The sequence below is a fragment of the Cetorhinus maximus genome, chromosome 24, assembly GCF_964194155.1.
Source record: "Cetorhinus maximus chromosome 24, sCetMax3.hap1.1, whole genome shotgun sequence".
NCBI lineage: Eukaryota > Metazoa > Chordata > Chondrichthyes > Lamniformes > Cetorhinidae > Cetorhinus > Cetorhinus maximus.
The window spans coordinates 39,856,894-39,879,951 of NC_135902.1; the positions used below are offsets into that span (position 1 = coordinate 39,856,894).

Sequence of the window (23,058 nt, forward strand, 5' to 3'; positions counted from 1 at the left end):
GTAAAATGATAGCTTTAAATTGAAGAGATGAACACCGCAAATGTGAGAGAGAAAATACTAACAATGGAGAAAACTTTGATCAACATCTTAAAAAAAAGGCTGTGTTTTCAGAGAGACCTTTTATCAGGACTATTTTTAGCAAAGGGTTCCACGTTAAACATCAATCTATCTTTCTCTTCTAAATGCTCTATCGTGCATTTTCAACACCATCAATTGTTAAAATGCTATTTAACAGCAGAGTTCATTGGCAAAATATAAATTTGGGACCATTGTTTGGTCTTCTGTTTTTATTTTTATCTCACATATCATGTATTTACAGCATCAAAGTGACCACCACCAAAAGGTGCTCCAATGTGCTGTTCAATGGTGCGGTTTAACATTGTGGTTTTTTTCACCCACATCTCCATCTAGTGGATTCCCAATCACAAATTTACTGGGGTAGCATGGAATATGAAAACCAGACACTTTGACACGGACGCAAGAAAGAACCTAACAGCGTCATCCGGGAACACACACATGATAAATGCTACAACTATGGACTTTGGTACCCTCCTCCTATCATTTGGATAAAGAAATTGCATATTCAGCAAAAATAAAACACGACATAAAACAATGTTTGAAAATTTTGAAAGACCAGTTTGTCTCTAACATATTCATACCTGGTAATGGAAACATAGATCTGTTGCTGTGGGAAGTCATATTTTTCCAGTAACCCAATTAGGTTATAAATATACGGCATCACAAGATTAATAACTGACACAACCATGGGAAGCGTTAGCAAACTGTACTCCACTTGCTTCTCGAACATTTCCTGTTGAATGTTTAAAACAGAAAACATTTTAATCAGCTGAAGGCAGGCTTTTAGAGAATCAAGAAGCACAAAAAAAACCACAATGGTTATCTCCATCATATAAATACATACTGCCTCTTTGAAATTTGAAAAATTGATTTGGAAAGCTTGCAAAGTTGCTAATTTCACAGGCAGGGTGAGACGTTCCATAATGTCAAAATTTTGTTCACTTGTATAAATTAAAATTGCAATCCACGTTTCCTTGTAGGACAGATGACGTTTATTTTAATTTGGAAGGGAGAAGGTAGAAATTCTCATCCAGCTTTGAAGCTTCACATTATAGAATGAACAATTTAATGTAAGGAAGAGTGAAGAGAGTTCAGCAACACTGATCTCATCAACTAGGGTAAACAGTTAAATGGTATTGAAATATTCCCTCAAGTCAACAAACCAGAAAGTAAAATTCCATGAATTTTTCACTTTTAAATCAAGATTTAACAGAGCAAAATGAATAATTGGGACATACACAGGGGGTTATGGTTGCAGCTGTCAGTCCTGTCATTTGATATCAAAGCGATGAAACTCATAAATCACAATGGCCAGAATTTTTCTGTCGGTGAGCTGGGGGCAAGGCCCGCTCGCCAACGCGAAAATGACCCCCCGACGTCATCCCGGTCCATTTAAATTTTTAGGAAGGCAGGCAGACAGTAAAATCAGCTGTCTGCCCGCCAACCTGTCAATGGCCAATTGAGGCCACTGACAGGATAATTAAAGACCTGCCTGGCCAACCTTAAGGTTGGTGGGCAGGTCAGGAGCCCCGGCGGGCTTCTGAAAAAACATGAAACCTCATCCAGTGGCGGGATGAGGTATCATGTCTGTTTTTTAAAAACTTAAATAAAGTTTCTGTGCTTCTTATTAACATGCCCCATCTCGTGTGACATTGTCACAAGGGGGACATGCTAATAATTTTAATATTTTTCTATTTTTAAAGATTTTTTAGACGGTCAGTAATCTCCCTGAGACAGCACTTAGTGCACGTGTGCGAAAGAGCGCACTAACAGTTGGGGAATCCCTCCCCTCCGCCCGCATAGCGCTTCCTGTTGGGCAGCCCGCTAGGCGGGCCTTAATTGGCCCGCCCACTCAAAATGGCGGTAGGCCCCATTTCGGCAGCAGGGGTCGGCTGCCCACCCGCCAGCCAAGAGCAAAATTCTGCCCAATGAGTTTAACTTGAAATTTTCACATTTAGATCGAATTGGGACGTTCTTCCTTTTTCGAAATGAATACCGTTTAGCACCAACTGTGAACCTTAGGTTACAAAACAACCTCAGACCACAAGATCTTGGAAATCTTTTGACGTCAACACTTGTGGTTCCTGACACACACTCAACCCCTTTCTCGTGCTATAATCATCTAATTCATTTTCCAATGAATGTGCATGAATTTACGATAAGACTGCAATAAAATTCAAGCAACAATTTTTGACTCATTATTTGAGTATTAAAGGATACTGGATTCACCACTTCACAAGTGTCAATTTAAAAACCTTTAACATACACCAGCAGATATAATGTAAATGATACAGTTGTTTCTTTCATGGCAACATGGGATGAGAGTGCAGCAAAAATAAACTGTGATACCCAGCTAAGATTACCTCAGTTTCTCCCAAAGAGTACAACTCAGATCAGACTCACTAAGTAACATGCTTTGATGTGCTGTGATGTCACACACACAGCCATCTCCAAGTAACACACTCCTCAGAGTTGGAGAAAGAATAGGAGAGAGGAGGAGAGATTCTTCAAACTTTTGCAGTATTTTTTTGAATGCTCAGTTTATGGTGTCGTCTCTTCCAGGAATACCGGCCAAGTTCTGTCCCTCCCTTCACTGTGTTTTTCATTTTTTTTACCAAACCCAACAAAAAAAGCTGTTCTTTTTGTTTTCAATTTTTACGTAGGATTAGACCGCAAGCACAAACTGGCCCTTTCTCTTTACAGATCCTATACATTACCTTTTAATGTTTCAGATTTCCAACATTTCTGGAAAAAAATCTTGGCTTCTATGTTCCCATGTTTCATCTGCACATACTCCACTATTGACGTTGGCATACTGTCATCATAATTCCTACCTGGAAGCGGAGCTGAGGCAGGTTGAGAGCCGGGAGCATTTCAGCTTCTGAAGAAGCTGAGTGGGAAAAAACAACCGTGACATCACAGTAAACCAGCGAGTTGATTGGCTGGTAAGTGCTTGGTGTAAGGGACAGTGTGTCAAAAGCCAGCTAACAAGTAGTAAAACGTTAAAATATAAGATAACAAAATAATTAAAATAAAATAGTTAAAATAAAATAATTAAAGTAAATGATAGGAAACAGAATAGTGATAAATGGTTGTTTATCAGGTTGGAGGAAGGTTTGTAGTGGAGTTCCCCAGGGGTCAGTGTTGGGACCCTTGCTCTTCCTGATAGATATTAATGACTCAGGCTGTGGTGTGTGGGGCATGATTTCAAAATTTGCAGATGATACGAAGATTGGAAAGGTTGTCAATTGTGATGGGGAAAGTCTTGAATTTCAAAATATGTCCTTTTGAAATTCAAGACTTTCCTCATCAAAATAATTGACAAAAGGAGTAAATGTGATGAGGAAAAATGTTTTCACCCAGAGGGTGGCTGGAGTCTGGAACAAACTTCCTGAAAGGGTGATGGAGGGAGGTTCAATCAAGGTATCCCAAAGGAAATTGAATTGCTACCTGAAAAGAGAGAATGTGCAAGGTTACAGGAATAAGGCAGGGGAGTGGGATTAGGTGGAATGCTCTTTCAGAGACCCAGTGCACACTGAATGGCCTCCTTCTGCACTGTAAAGATACCGTGATACTGTGAAGATGCATCTACAGAATAAGGGAGTAACTTGGGTCGATTACAGGGCAGGAATTTTATCAAGGTGCTTAAAAGATTTATGATGTGACACTGAAATAAATCGGAGTAGTTTAGAATAACTTTCTACATTCAAGGTATGATTTTTAACCTCATTTCATGATGCACCATGAAATACACACACTGACTTTAATCATCAAATACTGAATAATTTTCCCAATAGTGAGTGCCACGGACAATGGAAATTGCCATTACACTTTATCATGCTGGATTAGCCACGATCTGATCATTGCTGGCTATACAGGGAGTATGGTGAGACATTTCAACTAGGAAGTGATGCAGCTCAGTACGTTGCTTGCACAAAGATTCAGATAACAGAACCAGTGCATAGTCAAATCTACAATGACAGGAACAGAGATTTAACAATCATGTTGAAAGCTCAGATGAGATGAGATATTTTACCTGCAAACACAGGAGGCTTTGTGAAACTGATGCAATTCGCTTAGTTGCAAGATTATTGCATTTGGCTTAACTGACTAAGACAGTGAGTCAGTGTTAGCTCATTTTGCCTGTGTAGGCAATGAGGCAGGAAGTCTTGGGGCGCAGTGGTAGCACTCTTACCTCTGGGCCAGAAACTCCGGTTCAAATCCCACTTCGGGACTTGATGGCTGTGGAAGGTGCATTCAGAATGTGGCTGTACAGCTTAGTGACCAACCTGTAAACCCTTCCAATATGCCTGATGGCAGGTGATAAAAGTGAAAGTGTTTCATGGTCAGCCATACTGCAAATGGCAATGGCCAAACCACCGCAGTACTTTGCCAATCATAATCATGGACCAATCCAAAGGAAGTCCATGTTTGCCAACACCCTCTTAGGGCATGGTGCCTGAAGGAGGAGGAGGCAATGAGGCATTTCAATCAACACCTTTGGTTTTGTGAGGTGGAGAAATACATTTTGCGCGGGTTCTTGCTTCTGGCCATCGTTTAATCAGCCCTGGTAGACACTGGGAGAACAGAATTGGACTTGGCATTGGTGCTCCCATACGTCAGTAACCCAGTGACACTCCTCGCATAGGCTTAAATCGGCAAAAAATTGGCCAATTGGATGAGGTGCCAGAAAGTGCCTACAGAACCAGATTAGGGAGAATATTGATAGAAAAGTTGAAGAACTGTTTCTCAAAAGTAACCATATTTATTAAATAGTCTTGCAAAAAACAAAAAATTCATATCCATTTGCCATTATTAAAAAAAATCTGCTTCCCTTCATTTTGGAACTCAACACAAAAATATTTCTTGTATTTCTTTTCACTGTCATTTATAAACATTTCTTTTTAGTAAGTACTGGTTTCCAGCCAACTTTCTCCAAAAGAACAAACTGTATAATTTCTCAATGACAATGTCTAATATTGGTCCAAGCTCAAGTAATTAGATAAAGTTAGATCTGTTTTTTCTTCCTTCTCTATTCAGTAGTGAGGGAGGAGGGAAGTTCCCTCTACAAACATCCACTTTGAGGGTTGATGCAGTTTAGAAAGAAAAGAAACTTCCTACAAATGTGCTTAATTGAGTGGAGTATAGAACAGTCTTGGGGTTAGCATCAGTGATCGAACAACTCTTAAAGGTATGATCTTCACTTCTAAAGGTATAAGCAAGCAATGCGAAAGTTATCAAATTTTTCCACTAAGCAGATAAATTAGTTCACCCCGACTGAATGTTTCTTGATCATGATTGCACATTTATGAGTGGTCATTGATGAACAGAATCATATCACACAAAACCCACCTTCGGCCTGCTTTTTGAGTAGTCGTAAACTCCAAAGGCACATCCAACAACACTCCCCAAGGACAACAGCCAGCCCAGAACATGAACTGACAGATTAGCCAACCACCGATAAATGCTTGAGCGAGTAGCACGAAAATCATGCTCAGTAAGATATTCCTATTTGGGGGGGAAAAAAAACAGTAACGTTTTAGCAGAAGTAAATCTACTTAGGATATTCTTTAACTAAACCGCTCAACAGTACAGCCCGTCCGCTGGCCACTAATTGGCCAATTCAGAAAAACAATCACTGCTGGGTGACTGTTTCCCCACAAACAGCGGTATGTGACCCCCATTTGACCGCAATGACCCAAAACTCTGCCCCATATTTCTGCTAAATTCTGGTTTGTAACAAAATGTCCTTGCAGTTATGAACATGAAATCGATTGCCTTGTTGTTTCCAACTTCAACAATAGAAATTGTGAAAAGGCAACAACAGAAGGTAGCATTTTGGTGGGATAGTGGTTCCGCTGATGAGGAACCAAAATAATCAAAAACAACAACTATTTTAAAACAAATTAAATCACTGTCTCTAGTGACTGCCACAAAAGAATACTAGCTACTTTAACTACAATGCCCATTATGGATTAAAAGTGAATGGAAAATTAATGGAATAAAGGGGGAATTTAGAAAAGTAGCCAAGAAGTAACAAGATGATGTTAAAAGTTCTGTATCGTTATTGCGTCGTGGCCTCTGGTACCACATGGCTAATCCTCCCCAAATCCAGTGTCATCTTGCATCTGTATTGGAGACTGTTAACACCCTATTCTACTTCACATAAAAGTGCATAAGCCAGAGTAACAGGTTGATGGAAGGTGGCTTTCTGGTTGTGAATCAAACATGCCAAACTGGCAGACCAACAGATGTGTGAATGTCTGGTTCAATCGCACAACACAATAGTTAGCGCTAAGACACAACTCACCTTTAACTGGGTGCTGATGTTCTCGTAATTTGACTCAACTGACTGTTTCTGTGTCATCTTAAAATCCCACGAGCAGAACACTTTGGCTACCAGATTCCCGTAGTTGCTGCCCACTCTATAACTCTCTCCAAAAGCTCTGGACAAACTGAAGGGTTAAAATTCTCAGGTTATTTATGGCTGCCACAAGCTGCGAAATCATTTCTGCACATATTATGAAAAATAGGCTTCAATATTTTTTGCTCGGTGAACCTTGAACTGATCTATTCAAATTCAAAAATCTATTCAAAATTCACAGTCATTTGTTGGAATCCATAATCACATCGTGAGACACACACATCAACCCTTTAAGACCCTCAATTTGCCTTAAAAAGTCAAATCTAAAGCATACGTTCTTTACCACCTAACTGGATTTGCTATTTTGTGATTCAGTATCAGGGGACATTTAAATTTTTCATCTTCCTTCTTACGTAACTTAGATATTGTTACACAATTTTGACACTGATACAGGAAAAAAATATTTTGGTCTTTATTGACATGATTTTCAGCAAAGGAAACCAATCTGGACCCTCCCTCAGCTACACATTACCAAAGATAGCTGTTGAGCAAAAACAATAGTTTTGCACACTTTCACCCAATATCATTTATATATAATGATGAAGCATGACTACACTTTTGATTAGATCTGCCATATACTGGTTAGAGTTTCAAACACCAGAAGAAAATACACATCAAGCTGTCAGTATCTCACATTCTTTAAAAACCACAGCAGGATTAGTGTCAGATTGTGCATAGATTTAGAGGTGTGGTGACAGTCTCTATTCTGCAGAGAAGCTTAAAAAAAACCTGATCACTAATAATTGTAATCAATTGGCATTTGACATTGCTATTTATTCTGGAAAAAAGCCAAATGGTGTGAACAATCCTGGTTCACAAATGCAGAACAAAATGCTGTCCCAAATGTTGTAAACACAGAAAAGAATGAACCTAGAGACTTATAGTGCAATTATACACAGAATCTTTTGCTCACGTCTACTCAAAAATCAATGGTAAATTGTGAACATAACCAGCTATTTACTTGCATCACTGGAGACTGTACGCACCATCAAAACTTCAACCTCCACCTCAGACAGCAACCTAAATGGAGAGCATGGTGCTTTTAGAGGTACAGGGTGGTAAGTTGTTTGGTGGCTAAGATCCAACAAGATTCTATCACTGTTGTCCTTTATGGACATTCCTCAACTACACAGTGAAAGATTACAAGCTGAGCAAAATAGTTTATGTTTGTGATTTTAAAGAAACTACACTTGCAAAACTGTTTTAAGATGGATCTGGCTGTGTAGAAGTGGCCCTGCAATATTACTAAGAGGCTGTTTTTGATGCTGGGGAGAGCAACCGGCACGAGACACAGACAACTTCAGAAAACAGTTATTGAACATAAAACACTAAAGGCAGTCAATGGTGATAAAGGACAAATAAGCAACTCAGGAGTCAGTAATCATGAGAGTGCCAAGATCCTGCAAGCAGCAGAGACTGCACGTGCTGGAAACCATTTTGAACAAGGTCTCAAGCAAAAGTCATTATTTTCCTGCACATTTTATTTACATTATATAATCAACGATAAGGGGTGCCTTTGATCTACAGTCCCACTGTTCAAAATCAGTTCTGATGGAAAGTTCATTGACCTGAAGTGTTAACTCTGTTTCTCTTTCCATGGATGCTGCCTGACCTGCTGAGCATTTCTGGCATTTTCTGTTCAGATGATCAGCAACTGCAGAATTTTGCTTTTGTCCAAATTCAGGATCCCCAACATGTGAACATACATAAATTAGAAAGCAACCCCAAAGTAGCACAACATTCATTCCCCCATGAAATATGAAAAATTAGAGGTCTACTGCTGTGGCTGGTCAGTACAGAGTAACATAAGTGGAAAAAGATATTTTACCAATGGACCAGGATGATGCAGGTGACGAAGAAAGAAGTTCCAAGCGTGTAGATATATGCTATCGGCATATTATACCATATATTAAGGGCATCAGTATTGGATCCTTTACTGCCCAAAATATTCCAAGAGCTGTTTCTATAATATCCATAGTATAGAACTGTGTCTGTGAAATAACCCTAAACAAGAAAATAAAACACAATTTGAACAGCCTATGGCAACATTGTAAGGGTGTTAACTCAGTCTGCTATTTTTTTTGCAGCCAAGAGCACACACTTCCCCTGAACTGTTTGTAACTTCTCTTAACATCAAGCATCCTGTGCTTTGTTCCTTCAAAGCCATTTCTTTTCATAAAACTCCTGTAATGTTAAACAGTTGGGAAGGTCAGGCACCAATGTGCTGGGTTCCCAAGTTGGGTAACTATGCTCTTTCATGAACAGCAGCAGAGTCTTGAGAGATATAAAACCAGCGAACATCAAAACATGTTTTCATATCATCACTTACTTGGAAACAGATACTCTCCACATTTGATTTCCATATTTATTCCTTAAAAAAAAAAGTAACAAGATAATTTGTTCTCACACAAGGAGGCAGGAATGAAACAGGTCTACTTGACCTCTGCTTTTTTTTTAATATAAAAATGTTGCCCGCTTCAGTAATTTTCCCCTCCCTTTGTGATCATTCAACAAAGGTCTGGAATGCAGCCAAGGAGATTTACAGACACCAATCTACACCCTACCCGTGGGAGCATCAAGTTATCGACAGAATCAGATTTTGCTGCAAATTGGCTGCTAAATCTTTCTACTCTTGACCATCCTACGAGAGAAATTTGCAACTTAAATTCTTCCCCATCACTTGCATTCATTTCTGTTGTACTACATCACCAACCAAAGCAAGAGGTTTGCTTCAATGTTGGTTTCAGGCACAGGAGAAGTCCAGAGATCTAGGGTAGCTTTAGCACTCTTTCCTTCTGTCTGCCCATTTACTCGCCCACTAATGAATTACAGTTACATAAACATCTGCAAATGTATTCACTGTCTTTTTATTAAGACAAATATATTGCGAGAAACTCAATGTAAGTTTACGACTGTTCGAATAATGTTGCAAAAGGACAATTTATCGTGATAGATAACTTCAGGTTTAATAATGAAAACAAAAATCCCAAGAACAAGTTTGACCAAATTTCACTTTAAAGCTGTTTTTATTGAACACCATTTCTCTTTTCTTTTTACACATTTCCTCAGGGGAGAGAGCTGGCAGACAACCTACTCCCAGCCCATAAACTTCCGTTCTGGAGTCTAAGTTTCGTGACAGGAGTGGGAAGTGAGAGCGATTTGAGCTGGGGGTTGGCTGGTACAAGGTGCAGACAGCCAGTTGCAATCATGTCCTGTCCCACCACCCCCCCCCTTAAACCAGCTTATATTTCACCTCTTTTCTATATTTCCTCAGTTCTGTTGAAGAGTCATACGGACTCGAAACGTTAACTGTGTCCCTCTCCGCAGACGCTGTCAGACCTGCTGAGTTTTTCCAGGTATTTTTGTTTTCGTTTTGCAATCATGTGCTGTTCAGCTCGTTAAAATGCATCTGCGAGGAGCTCAGCAATTCTCACAGTGGGGGTGGGCAGGGAGTCACTGTCGCCACTGTTACCTCATGGGTCGAAGGTCCAGGCTCCAGATTTAAAGGACACCCTGAGATCCTGCACTATCCTTTCCACCTTCACCTAACCACTTGCCCACGAACCATTCCCCCCCTCCCTTGGTCATCCTGCACGCAATCCTACACTGCCACCAGCCTCAAGCATAGGCTGGCATTTACAGACACTCCCCAAAGAGGACAATGCAGCGGCAACTCACCGTTAATCATGGAAGAAATCTGCCTCGCCAGGCGCATGTCAGTTCTGCACAGTCGTAAAAGTGAAAAGTCCTAACTTCTCACTGGCAGGGAACTTACTTTGGAAGGGGAACTTAACTCTGGCAAGCTGCTCTTTTAATGAGCATGCATGGCATGCAAAAGGACTTCCAGACATCATTTGTCAGGAAGCTCAACTCTCCTTTGAAGCCCAGGGAACTTAATTGCAAAAGTTCAACCCACCGTCGGAAGACTGATTTTTGGCCCCAAGCCAAATTAAGATACCCCGTTCGCCAAGCTTCCCGCTGCTGGCGGACCAAGAAGATTCCACCCCTAGGCCAGGATTTTCAGTGCCCGCTGGCGTCGGGTGAGTTCGGTGGCATGAGCAGACAATATGGCGTGATCAGTTTCAGCCCGCCGACGGTTCTCCACCACCAGGCGCCTCATTGTAATACATCAGCATATCATTATTAGGCCTGCCAGCTGGAATCATTCCCCTCCCCCGCTGCATTGTCCACCCACGTTGGCGGAAAACATGCCAACGTGTTCCACAACAGCACATAAACGATATGAACCTGGCGGGCTGCACTTGGCTCGGGATTTCAAGGTTTGTTTGCCTACCTTGCTTCGGTCAGTGCTCGCAGTCATCAGTGCCAGGCTTCACAGGCAGCACCACGTCACTTTTATGGGGGCTCACAGGTCGGTCTCTACCTACCAGGTCAGCCGTATGTGGGTGGCTTTTCAATGGCTGCAGGGCTAGGTCTTGCTTGGCGAAGCGGGAGAGTTGGCCTCAGGCAAGGGAAGAGGCTGCAGGATGAGGGCTGTACTGGGGAAGGAGGGTAACCCAGGGGGTGTGTGGGGGCACATGTTGATCTGTGCAAGTGGCCTCAAGTTGGTGAGGGCTGAGGAGGCAGTCTCCAGAGGAGTTGAGGCCAGATGGAGATGTGAGGGTGTGTGTGAGAATGGGTGATGATGTCCCTTGAGCTGGCAGTGAGTGAGATGTCAGTAAATGTGTGATGGGCTTGAGTCTGAGAGTTTATAGCGTGTGAATTTAGAGTGTGAGAGATGGTTGTCATACCCTGGCTGCATAGATGAGATCATTCATCCTCTATCTGCATTAGATGGCCAGCCTCTTCTGTGCAACATTGGCACTGACCACCGCTGCCTCCACCTCCCAAGCCTGGTTGGTCACGCCACTGCCCATCCTGCGGCCAGAGTGGGGGTAGAGGACGTCGGACATCATGGCAGACCTCCACGGCATCCATAAGGCGTTCCATTAAACCTGGGGGCTGCAGTCTTTTTGCCTTTCGTGGACATCTTCTCTGCAGTAGTCGTGCACTGAGATGTGTGCCCATGCCTGGACTTTAAATATGGCGCCTGGCGTGACGAAACGGCAAGATGAGGGTGTGGCGGGTGAATGAGAGCCTACCCACCATGGAAACAGCGTGTTTCCCGGGAATGCATAACTAATGCAGTGGGTTTGGGACGATGCGGCGTGAAAACCCACCATTGCAGCCATCGGGTAAACGCACACGCTACCATACATAGAAACTGGGGACATAATTGTCCCAGATTTGCACTCTCAATATCACTCAGTGATCCACTGGAAGGAGCTATGCAAGAACCAGCGGGAATGTTACCCTCTGGTAGGTAAACACTTGGTTCGCCTTTGTCCTGCCGCCTCATCGTTTAATCCAGCAAATATTATTAACTCTTCCCTATCATAATATGGTAATACACCAAAGTATACCACCATAGCACCTTAAGAAGAAATTAGTATCAAAAAAATGCAAGGAGTTTTCCTCGTGTTACCCTTTTTCAATACAAATATTGGGCTTAGAATTTTATATTCATGGCCACGTACTTCTCTTATAGACCTCGTTCTGGGCTCTTGGATTCTTTGGATCAATACCATTGGCTATCATGAAGGGTTGGAGAGGAGGAAGAAGGGTTGGGGGTTGCCTTTGTTGAAGGATTTATGATGATGAGGTCAGCTGGGTAATGTTGATTAGGGCCCTGTTTATTTCACCATTTCTCTCACTTCTTTCGGCCATTTTTGGTGCGGTTAATTTGAGTCACGTCTTTCACCACCATCTTGAAATTTGGTATTGAAGGAAGAGGGAAGCTCTATTCTCAAAATGGAGAATGCGGAGCAGGAGTTTTAGTCCAGTGCAAATGAGTGTGCACAAAATGAGCCTGTAGTGAGCATGGCACTTGTTGTTCCTAGTTCATTTTCTGTTAAACAAATCGTTAATGGAGATGAGCAGACCTTGGGCAGCAAACAGACACCAAGTAAATTTTGGACTTCATAAATTCTCCAATTCACAAGGTGCAAAAATACATTAACCTCTCCAGTCTGGAATGCTTGGAACCAAGACGTTTCTGGGTTATAGAATAACATTAGAATGTCTAACCAGAAGTTTGTGAACTTGTCAATAAATGTGTACCTGAGACATAACATATACCTAAGGTTAAGACACATAAGTACACGTTTTCAAATCCATTGATTTCAAAATATTGCACTAATGTGCAGGGGTCCAGAATAAAATTAAGCATCATCAACATTTAAGCAATACAGTCCATTATAATGTTCCTTTAGGCCTGTAAATCCAAACTACAAGTGTCTTCAAATGTAATGCATTATCTCAAGCTCTTATCCAATCTGAATCCTCTACTCCAGTCTTCCAACGTGACCCCATTTTAACACACACAGCCCATGTGTGTGATATAAGCAGCCCCTCTCTTCACACACACTAATCCCCACTGGCAACTGGTGATGGAGTTACATTTGCCTATCTTTGCCTGCACCAAGTCAGTGCATGCACATCCAAGGCCCACTCAGCACTCACTGATAAAAGTGTTTCCTAAAGTTGAAGAGCACTTTGGGCTCACCATCCACCCCTTGTTCTTCGGTGGCACCGATCCAGTGGGTCCAGGGATGTCCTACCAGAGCCTCGGGAACAGATCATCTCCTCTCCACAGTCAACATTCCTGTCAGAGAAGGTGGAACCCACAACCCCAAAAGCTCTCTCGGTGACCTCTCAGTGGAGCAGGCCCTCAAAGCAAAGCAGATAAGAACCCCGGTTTTAGTTCACTTACCACGCCGGTCAGGAGCTCCAGCCCGCTGAAGTTTACTTTCGTGCTTACAGGAGGATGAGTGGCTTGGGGAATAACAATGAAGAGTAGGTTCAGGACAAGGTGGAAAACATTGAATATCAGCAGCATCTTGAGGAAAATGAAGTACGAAAGCACACCCGTTCCAAAGCGACCACCGATTTGTTTCTGGGCAATCTGCCACAGGTGAAACGAATGCAGAAAGGAAAGAAATCCATACCAACATTGCCTGGCAGCCTAATAATAAAACACAAAGATGACGCTAAACAGTCCGTAGGAAGAGAAAAAGTCTTTTTTTTTTAAATCCTTGATTTACAGGATAATTGCTAATATTGGCAGACACTCTTTTGTACCATATATTTCATTGTTGATATTTTGATATTTTTAAAAATAACATATTTGGGGAAACCTTTAAAACTTTGAGGAAATAATATTTTCTACAGCTGCAATTTCAGATATGTTCCGATGTTATTTTTATTTTAAAAAACATACAAATATTACTTTAACCAACTGAGTACAAATTAAAGCTTTTATAAAAGGGACAAGAGATTGGATAGAAATTACATAGTTCCTATTATTGTTAGTAATATATTTAAAATAGTAATACTAAAAAAGTAGAAATATCTAATATTCAAAGAGTTTGACGGTTTTTAAATAAAACCATTTTCAGCTGCTTACAATTATCATATTGTACTTTGTGCGACTCCAACAAGATAGACGATTCTTTTCAAGCGGGTCACAACTGTGATCTCTACAGTTTGATGTCATACGCCTGTAGGAACACAGAAGCATTAGATGAATTATAGCCCCTTAAAGCAAGTTAAAACTACCAACCTCCACACTTCTTCCAACAACATTTTTGGCCCACATGTATCCCCTCTTCAGGATATTTACCATCACTGAAAACACGGTCAAGTAACTTGTTTCCAGCTAGCTACAAACATGCTTTGCTCTCTCTCCCTCGAAGCAGGGAAGTTTCAGGTTCTAGTTAGAAGCAACGCACTCTCTAATTTTATTTTTGGAGCATGCAGGCAACTTGTTTAAGTGTGTGGCCTCTATAAATTTCTTTGCTCAACTGCACAATAACTTAAAAGGGACCGACTTGCGTGCAGCCTGCGCAGATGCTTCTGGGTTGCTGCACAGCCATGCGGCTTAGGGGGACGCTGCTAAGAATCCACTTCTGTCACCCTTTGGCATCACAGATGAGATTGAGCATTTACACGCCCTATAATAGTGTCCTTCAGTAGTAGCACCATTATACGCCCAAAGGTTGAGCTCACCTTCACAATTTCTTTCAATACTTTTTTTGCACAACTTTACTTTTGTGCACATTAGTCAGCCTAGCTTCGGCAGCCCTGCACTCCGGATGGCAGGAGGTCGGCGCAGCTAAGTGGACTACTCTACCCAATTTTGTCGCCAGAGTTTACATCAGTCACTTTCAGGTGCAGAGCAAAGTGTTACCTTTACTCCATTCTTGAAGCATGTTCAAATGTCCGAGCACTCACAATGCACTGTCTATTTTTCCACTTCTCATGCCAGTAATAATTAAGTACTTCTCAATATCGAGAAATTCCTCTGTGCCTTACGTCTAAACCACAAAGTCCTGTACCCATTATGATCTTGCCTGTGGTGAATGTAACTCATGAAAGGATTCCTATTACTGACAATTTGGGATTTTTTTTTGCTGTAGGTCCACAGACGACATGAACTGGATCAAAATTATCTAAATTTCTTTTATATAGAGCATTTGCAGCTTGAACATCAATTTCATCCAGCTGAGCTAGGTTTCCTAGCTAGAATAACCTGCCAGTTATGACTGCGAAGAGACGGAAGACAATATTGTATTGATTCTTACATTCTGTTAAAGCATGAAAAACTCAGTTCTTAAAAGCCTGTCTAAATCCTATATGATAAGCAGAGTAAATCCTTAATGCGATGGATAGTTCTGAGGCAAAAGGACTGCTGAGTATTTTGTGGTTATGTAATTGGCCTACTAACATTGTACTGAAAATTCATCTGATAAATGAATGCCCACTACTAAATCAGTTCCAGAATGTCTGAAGGAATAGGACTCTTAAAAGGACACATTGTAAAAGACCATGCAGTGAAAGGGTAGATCACCGTAGCAACAAAAATTTGTACCTTTAATATGGTAAAGCATCTGAAGATATTTCACAGGAGCATTTTCAAACAAGGGCAGATGTCCAAAAAGCTAGATTTTCACCAAGTGTCTTAAGGAAGGGTGGGGGGTGGGGGTAGGTGGGTGGGTGGTGGAAAGAGGTGAAGAGGGCTCAGATAGCTGAAAGCAATGCTACCAGTGGTGGAGAGATTTGAAAATAAAGATGAGAATTTCAAAATAGAGACATTGCTTAACGAGAATGAGTCCAGATCAGCCCAGGGTCATTTGAACACCTGTACGCAGTACGTTGTGGATCCAGAGAAAAGAAAGGACGTGTCAATCAATCCTGCAATGTGTTTGTATGAACTAATTGGCAAGTCACTGCGGTTCTATGTCTTTTAAAAGCTAGGCAGCTTTCAGAGTGGGTAGAGTCACTGCTCCAACCTCGCCTTTGGTTTTATGTCGACGTTTCACCTAGTATCTTCCTCACTGTTTGCTATCTCACATCTTCATGCCTGTGTGTGCTTACAGATTGCCTGTGAAGAAGCTGACTTGCCTACAAAGGAAAACCACAAGGTATCCGTCTAAAATACCTGGAATCTTCCCAACAAGCCCGAGTTGACAGTGATTACATTACTTAAGTTACAGGGTTAACCCAAAGTAGATATCTGTTTTCCAAAAAAGTTATGTTTTTTGTGAACTCAGAAGCTGTGTTACATTGATAAATCCTAATTTGTGCATAAACCACATATTTAGATTTTAATGTATTAATAATAAATTATTGGCTCTTATAAAGCCATGATTTGTGCCTGAAGCTTCTTTAGGAGGAAGAGCCCATTAAGTTGAGAAAAATAAGCCTTGGAGTTAAGAAGGTAATTCCTCAAATTGAAGTATAAAATCACTTTGTGCCTTTTTGCTCTTCCAACATTGAGCTTTTTATTATGTGGCTGAAAAATTAGTGCAGGATGGAAGAGAAAAGGGCTTAAAATTCTATTTAAATCACCTGACTAAACACATCTTTTATCAACTGTTTCTCACAATCTTTACTTCCCCTATATTCTTGTATCCTCTCCCCAAGGTGTACAGGCTGTCATGAACACTTTAATCACAAAAAATGGATCATCTTCAAGGGCCGAGGACATTCTGGAAGAATGTACGTTTTAAAAGACACTGTCCCTCAAAGGGTTAACGCAGGATTCTGATTGCTATTCCGGGGAGAAAAAGCATTCTTTTACAAGAAAGGGTAATTAAACAGTTGTAAAAAACTGTAAACCTCTTGACCCTGGTGAACTGTGTACAAAGGGGCTCACGTGGGTTTTAAGGCTCTGTAAAAGCCACGCCTGGAACAGTGCTTTAACAAAGTGGGATTTGGTTTTAAGAGGAGGACCAACTGCTTTAGAAGGGAGACAGCAGCCTTTTGCAGTCCAGAGCCAGTCCAAAGCCGAAAGTGAATACAAGCTGCTCCTAAGTTGCTACGTGCTTGGATAGTGTTCCTCAAGCCCACCTGAAAAGCAGGTGCCAGAGTCACTGATTGTTTCACAGATCAGTGCTGAGACCCCAACCGTACAACCCAGATGTCATTTCAAGGACTCCACCATCTATCCTTTGTCTTTGAACCACTGACTATTGATAAGCTTTGCCTTTCTATTTGACAAGAATGGTTTTATAATAAACCAAAAAGTTTTTGAAAGAAGCCTGGTTAAAGACTCTTTTATTCTGGGTACCAGTACTGAAGGTAAACAATTGGCCATTTTGGTGAGTAAATTAAACTTCTAAAATAATAGTATGACCTGTGGAGTAGTGGGACTAAATCAACTGCATATTCCTCCCAGCCTGGTCTAACAAGGTATTGACAGTTTTGGGCTTTTGCCTAAGGGGCCATTTCCCTTTGAAGATGAAGTCTAAATCGGCTGGTATTTTGATCAAACATGTTCTAAACAAGCAAGAACCTCATTTCACCTCCTGTGCTTTTCAGTAGAATTATCGTCTAGAACCTTTTCTCCGGCTGATGGTTTCCTTTTGCTCAAGTCTAGATTCTGAGCCCAACTGTTAATGCCCTACCTCTGCCCAGCTAATTTAGGTACAAATAAAAGACCAAACCTAGGGCCTTTCTTTGTCTGTTAAAGCTCAGTAGCAGATACTGCATTTTCTGGCTAGGTCACAGATGTATATAACCACCCATAATACCTAATGTAACATTCATGGAAATTCCCATACCTTTCATAGAGTTTAGCCTTGCTTTGGCTTCGAGGTATGTTTTCAGTAAAGTGCCCAGGGAAAAAAAAAAACAGCAAATCCTTTCTGGTAATTTTATTTAACCTACTAAAAGTGATCCTACGCCTCAGTCATGTTGGGAGAATTCAGACTATTTTTTCCCCTCAGACTATTTGGGGGAGAAAAATGTTACATTTGAGTGTTTTACTTCAAACACTTTTTGAAAAGGATGAAATGAAAAGTGGTTAAAATGTAAATGATCATGAAGTAGTTTCCTCAAAGGCTTTAAACAATACACAATTTGTTAGCCTGTCTTGATAATCAATAATGATCTCACGTGCATTGTGTTGGAAGATCCCTAGACTTGAGCACGCAGTAGGGACTGCCTGGCATAGGCCAACCTCTTGGATTTTGAGCATAGCAGCTCAAAACAAGGGCCATGCACAGATGGCCCAATTTTTAGACAAAATTATGAGTGAAAGATTTCACCAAGCTTAGATGATTGGAATGCAGGACAGTTGTCAGAAATTATTTTAAGTCATGCAAAATGACTGATAGAAAAATGTAACTTGTTCCTTATTTTGCATTACTGTGCCAAGATTTATTAATTTTAATAAGTAATATAGCTTCACAATACACCTTGATTTAAACTTAAAATATTGAATCGATTTATTTATTAAACTAACAACAAAGAAGTAAATAACCCAAGTGATGTAATACAGTTGTATATGTACCAGAGAACTACCAATATCTATCTTCTGGAGATGATAAATTAATAAAAGATTTTAACTCTTAAGCATTAAACTAAATCTTTGTAAAACAACTTTTGAATATATATTTTCTTTTCCTTGCATTTTGTGAACACCTACACTAATTCAAGTGGTTTCTTGCAAATCTAAACAAAATTTCAAATTGATTCCAGTATCCAACAGATTTGCATTTTGTACAATACTAGATTTTCCTGGATTTTGACTATATGGCCACTCAAAATTTAATAAAGGAACTCTTAAAAAACGGAATCAATCGCACATCACTGTTTAAGTCTAAACTATTCCTCTCTCCAGCTTGCACCCAATAACTTTTGCAACACCATATCAAAGTAAGGTTGGTGCAGGAATCTGAATTACAACTTTTCTTTTAAATTTTTATAAAAAAAACACCCACGCACTGAATTTAAAGAAACAGTGACCAAACTAAAATTAGACAAAAGTTTTTTCACAGCCTTCTTCTGTTGACTGCAACAGCACCGATAAAAGAATAGGGGCAACAAAAGTTCATCAGTTTAGTACCACACATCAAATTATCCATCTGACCTGAGTTCCCGCTTCATAGAGAGGTTCAGTGGCATAGTCCGCAACATCCTAGTGCATTCACTCCCTGTCAATTGCTGTAACTCAGCCAACAGTTTTTGCTTTTCTGAAATACAAAATCAAACATGACATATACAATCCTTTTACAGCAACGAAACAGCAATCAATATGTACAAATCAAGACACGGAAAATCATTCAACTGCAGAACTGAAAGCACCTTCTTATTTTTAAAAGATATTTTGCAACTTTTCTCAAACATAACTACTGAGAATTAGAGTATAAATTTTCAATCACGTTAAGAATCTGGTGGAGGAAAAGGCTCACAATAGATCACACTGGGACTGGACCTCCCAGCATGTGACATTTTGGGACAAAATGTATTTTTCTGGGAACTCTGGCATACAAATGCTAATTTCTATCCCACTAAGAAACCACAACATTAACTGCTGAGATTTGAAGCGGAAAAATCATTTCATCTAATCCAAGTGAACGAGAGCCTTTATTTTAAAGATGTCTCTTAATGCAAATACCAGCTATATCAGATTGGCACTCAGCAAGTTATTTTTCAGACCCGCACAAAACTTTGCATATGTACGGGATGGACTGGCAATAAATGAAATTGGGTTAGAATAGGCATCGCTTTTGCAAGATTGCTCCAATTCAGTGTTTAATTTTAGAGTTATGGAGCGCAGCTGATCTGAATTTGGGACCTCTGGGCGAGCTGAATTCAGAGGTTTTTGATTTTCTAATGAACACAATTAAAAGTGGAAAGCTGAGCCTGTCTAAAGCTGTCAGCTTTGAGCAACTATTATTGATTTTGATATTATTCTGAATTTTTTTTTAAATAATAGGGGAGATTGGGAACATCTGCAAATCCTCTGAACCACTTTGCTTTTTCAGCCAAATGAATCATGAATTTAAATAATCCCAGGGCATTTGTTCACCAATTGTCAAAGCTGCCAATATCAACATTACATAGCAGGAAATTTCTTCGGCTAAAAAAAAGAGACTATAAAAATCCCTGACAAAGGATTTTACAAAATGAAACAGGGGGAAAAACAATGATGAGGTACAATTTAACACTTTAGGGAATTTGGTAAAGTCAGAGCTTTTAGGTTTTAAATCTTGCTATGGCGATTAGAACCTAAAGGGTTGCTTTATTCAAATTGCAATGGTGCTCCTTCACTTTTTTCAAAAATAAAGTGGCCCACTGTGGACAGCAAGAGCAAAAGGCTGATAGCTCAATAATCATATTGTCGGTTGGACCTTTTACAGTGAACAGGCCTGCCCTTAACCCAGAGGGTCATTGTTTAAAGACCAGGGAAAGCAAAGGCAATCACTCTCAGTACCTACGTTTTTTCTGATAATTTCCATTTTGCCATCCACTCCTGTCTTTTAGATATACTCAGAGCTGAGTGTGGCTCCCTAGGTAAAGGGCAAGACAAGAAACATACTTGTCAGACTGTAAATGCTGTCGTGTATGTGGCTGTTAAGAGAACACCACAACAGCGAATCAGGCTTCCTTCTCACTTTCCCTCCCTTTCTCTAGAGTCACGCCCAGCCACCTCTCAGTGACACTGGCAGTTTCGAAATTTCACACTGGACACACAAACCCACATCACACTGTTCTACTGCAATAGAAATTAAATTAGGACACCATGGTGCAGAACTTCTGATCTCCGGATGGTCCTGCTGCTGAAGTAATTTCCCCCCGCTCCAAGATGCACTGCGGGACCCCTGGGAGTACATAGGAATTACCCAGGAAGTTTGGACTTCCGATGGTCGATTCTCCTGTGTTCAGAACCCTCTGAAAATCTCCAACACTGAATCAGAGTCCGACACTTTGGATAGTTCTAACTTATTTACCTGGATAGTTACCCAGGAAATGTTAGACAGAAAAACAGTTCCAACTCCTCCTGCCACCCCCTCCGCCCCACCGCGACAAGACTATACCTCCCGACCCACTGACTCCACCCCCTTGACCCGCTGGCCAAATCTGACTCGACCTCACCACCCCGCCACTACCACCCTACCCACCCTGCCCTCCTACCCAGCTGGCACCCTGCTACCTACCACCCTACCCACTTAACCTCACACACACTCATTAACTAACACGCATGTCCTAGAGCTTTTCAGTGTGCTAGTGAATGAAGACTTAGCAGAATACGGCAGCTAGCACCATAAAAAGTGAGCATGACTTGGCTTCCCCCCAATGATCCTGCATGACGAGGAAGGGCACTGAGAAAGGGTGCGCTCCGCATTTCTGAAGTGGCCCAGTTTGGAAGTCCGGGCCAGAAATGCAGAGCTCTAATGCTGTGTAAAAATTAATGGCAGTGGTGTGTCAATCCAATGATTGCCATTCCTTGAAACTTTCAGCCCAATGTGCCTCAAATTTGATCCAATCGCCTAACAAAAGATACAATTTGCCACAGCCAAAACATTAATCATTATCTGAGGCCACTTTACCACCATGTAACAAATGAGTAAGATGGTAGGATAAGTAGTGGCAGATATTTAAGGAGATATTTCATAATTCTCAACAAAGATACATGCCTTTGAGGAAAAAAGGCTCTATAAAGAAGGATGAAATCAGTGGCTAATGAGGGATGTTCAGTATAGTATCAAATTAAAAGAAAAGGTATACAATGCTGAAAAGATTAGTGGGAGGCCAGAAAATTGGGAAAATTTTAGAAACCAGCAAAGGATGGAGAAAAGAAAACAAAAGTCAAAGTAGATGAGAATTAAAGCTAGCATGAAAAAAAAAATGATAAGAGCTTCTACAAGTATATAGAGAGTGAGGCTGGGGAATTAATAATGGGAAAGGAGAAAACTGCAGATGCTTTGAGGGTATATTTCAATTTGTCCTCATGGTAGAAGATACTAAAGCATCCCAAAAATAGTAGAAAATCGGGGCGGGTGGAAATGAGGCACAAGTTTGTACAACAAATTAGTACATTGGATCACTCAAATCAGTGTTTCTTCTATAATTTCCATATAACTTCACTCTTGCACTCATACTTGCCTATTTCTTCTTCACAATTCTCATCTAATGCAGCTACATCCCGTATGCTGGGTCTCATAGATCGAGGCATTTCTGTCAGAGCAGGCCGAGCCTTTTTTCGCCGTAATCTTAATGTGCGATTGTAGTACTCAGAAATAACTGCACCCCTGGAACGACCTGTAGTGACATGAAATCCAGTTGCTTAAAATTGTCAATTACTTTGAAAAACAGGAACATTAACCTCGTAAATCGAACACATATATTAATTCCCTCAAAGCCTTCTGGTTCGCACTCTCTGGTCTTGGTCTGAGGGATAAGAAAGATTGTAGACTTTTTCTTTTAACAAAACAGCACGAACGACCGCAACCTTCCCCCAACAAAGTGTTGTGATACCAGCTGTTAATAAAATGAAGTGGGGCTAGAGATGAATTCTATAGCAGATATATTTTTGTGTATTTTTCTTTTTCTCCCTTGCGTCATTTCTTTTCAGCACACAACGAATTGATACTCACTGTCTGGGGAAGAATCGAAGTGGGATTGTGAACAGAGCCTTCTTTTCTCTGCTGTGGCTATATACCAACCTCAAAAAGCCACTCCTCACAGGGTAATTGTTTGAACTTCCTACATGATTTCTTACTCAATGCCCAATTTGCTGAGCTAAGTGTAGTAGTATGAAGTTTGCATTGTGGATGTGTGGTTCAGAAGCTTTTGAAACTCAAAGTATCCATAATGGGCTCTACCGTCAAAACAAACTGTTATAACTCCAAACAATAGGGCCTGTTGAAACTAGACCAGCAGGAACTAGAATGTTTATCCTCAGAGTTGAAAGGTAACTTAAGGCATTGTAAATTCGGCCTCTTGTTTATGAGATTATCCCATTTCATATTGCCAGATGATTTATGTAAAGATCTTTTTACAAAAGTGCAATGAACCATAAATATGGCAACCTTGCCCTTTGCTCCCTTTTTATTTGTAGCAGGGTGAAATCGCTGAAGTGCAGGTATTATTGACCTCAGGATTTGTTCAGAAGAGTGAAGAACTGAAATTAGGGGTAGGATTTTCATGTCCTCCTAGAGTTGAACATGGGGTCAGGAATTGCCGAAACGCTTTTTTTTATTTCACAG

The 23,058-nt window shown here is 40.7% G+C and overlaps 1 protein-coding gene across 1 annotated transcript in view; it reads right to left on the reverse strand.

Annotated features, from left to right (window-relative positions):
• tmc6b (transmembrane channel-like 6b) overlaps positions 1–23,058 on the reverse strand; it is an 82,141-nt gene that overhangs the window by 14,600 nt on the left and 44,483 nt on the right. Inside the window, exons 5-12 of the mRNA XM_078571111.1 lie at positions 21,956–22,111; positions 18,936–19,038; positions 13,968–14,061; positions 13,275–13,526; positions 8,331–8,506; positions 6,389–6,533; positions 5,431–5,586; positions 660–811 (exon numbers count right to left, since the gene is read on the reverse strand). Of these exons, the coding sequence (XP_078427237.1) occupies positions 660–811; positions 5,431–5,586; positions 6,389–6,533; positions 8,331–8,506; positions 13,275–13,526; positions 13,968–14,061; positions 18,936–19,038; positions 21,956–22,111 (1,234 nt within the window). The remainder of the gene's footprint in view (positions 1–659; positions 812–5,430; positions 5,587–6,388; positions 6,534–8,330; positions 8,507–13,274; positions 13,527–13,967; positions 14,062–18,935; positions 19,039–21,955; positions 22,112–23,058) is intronic.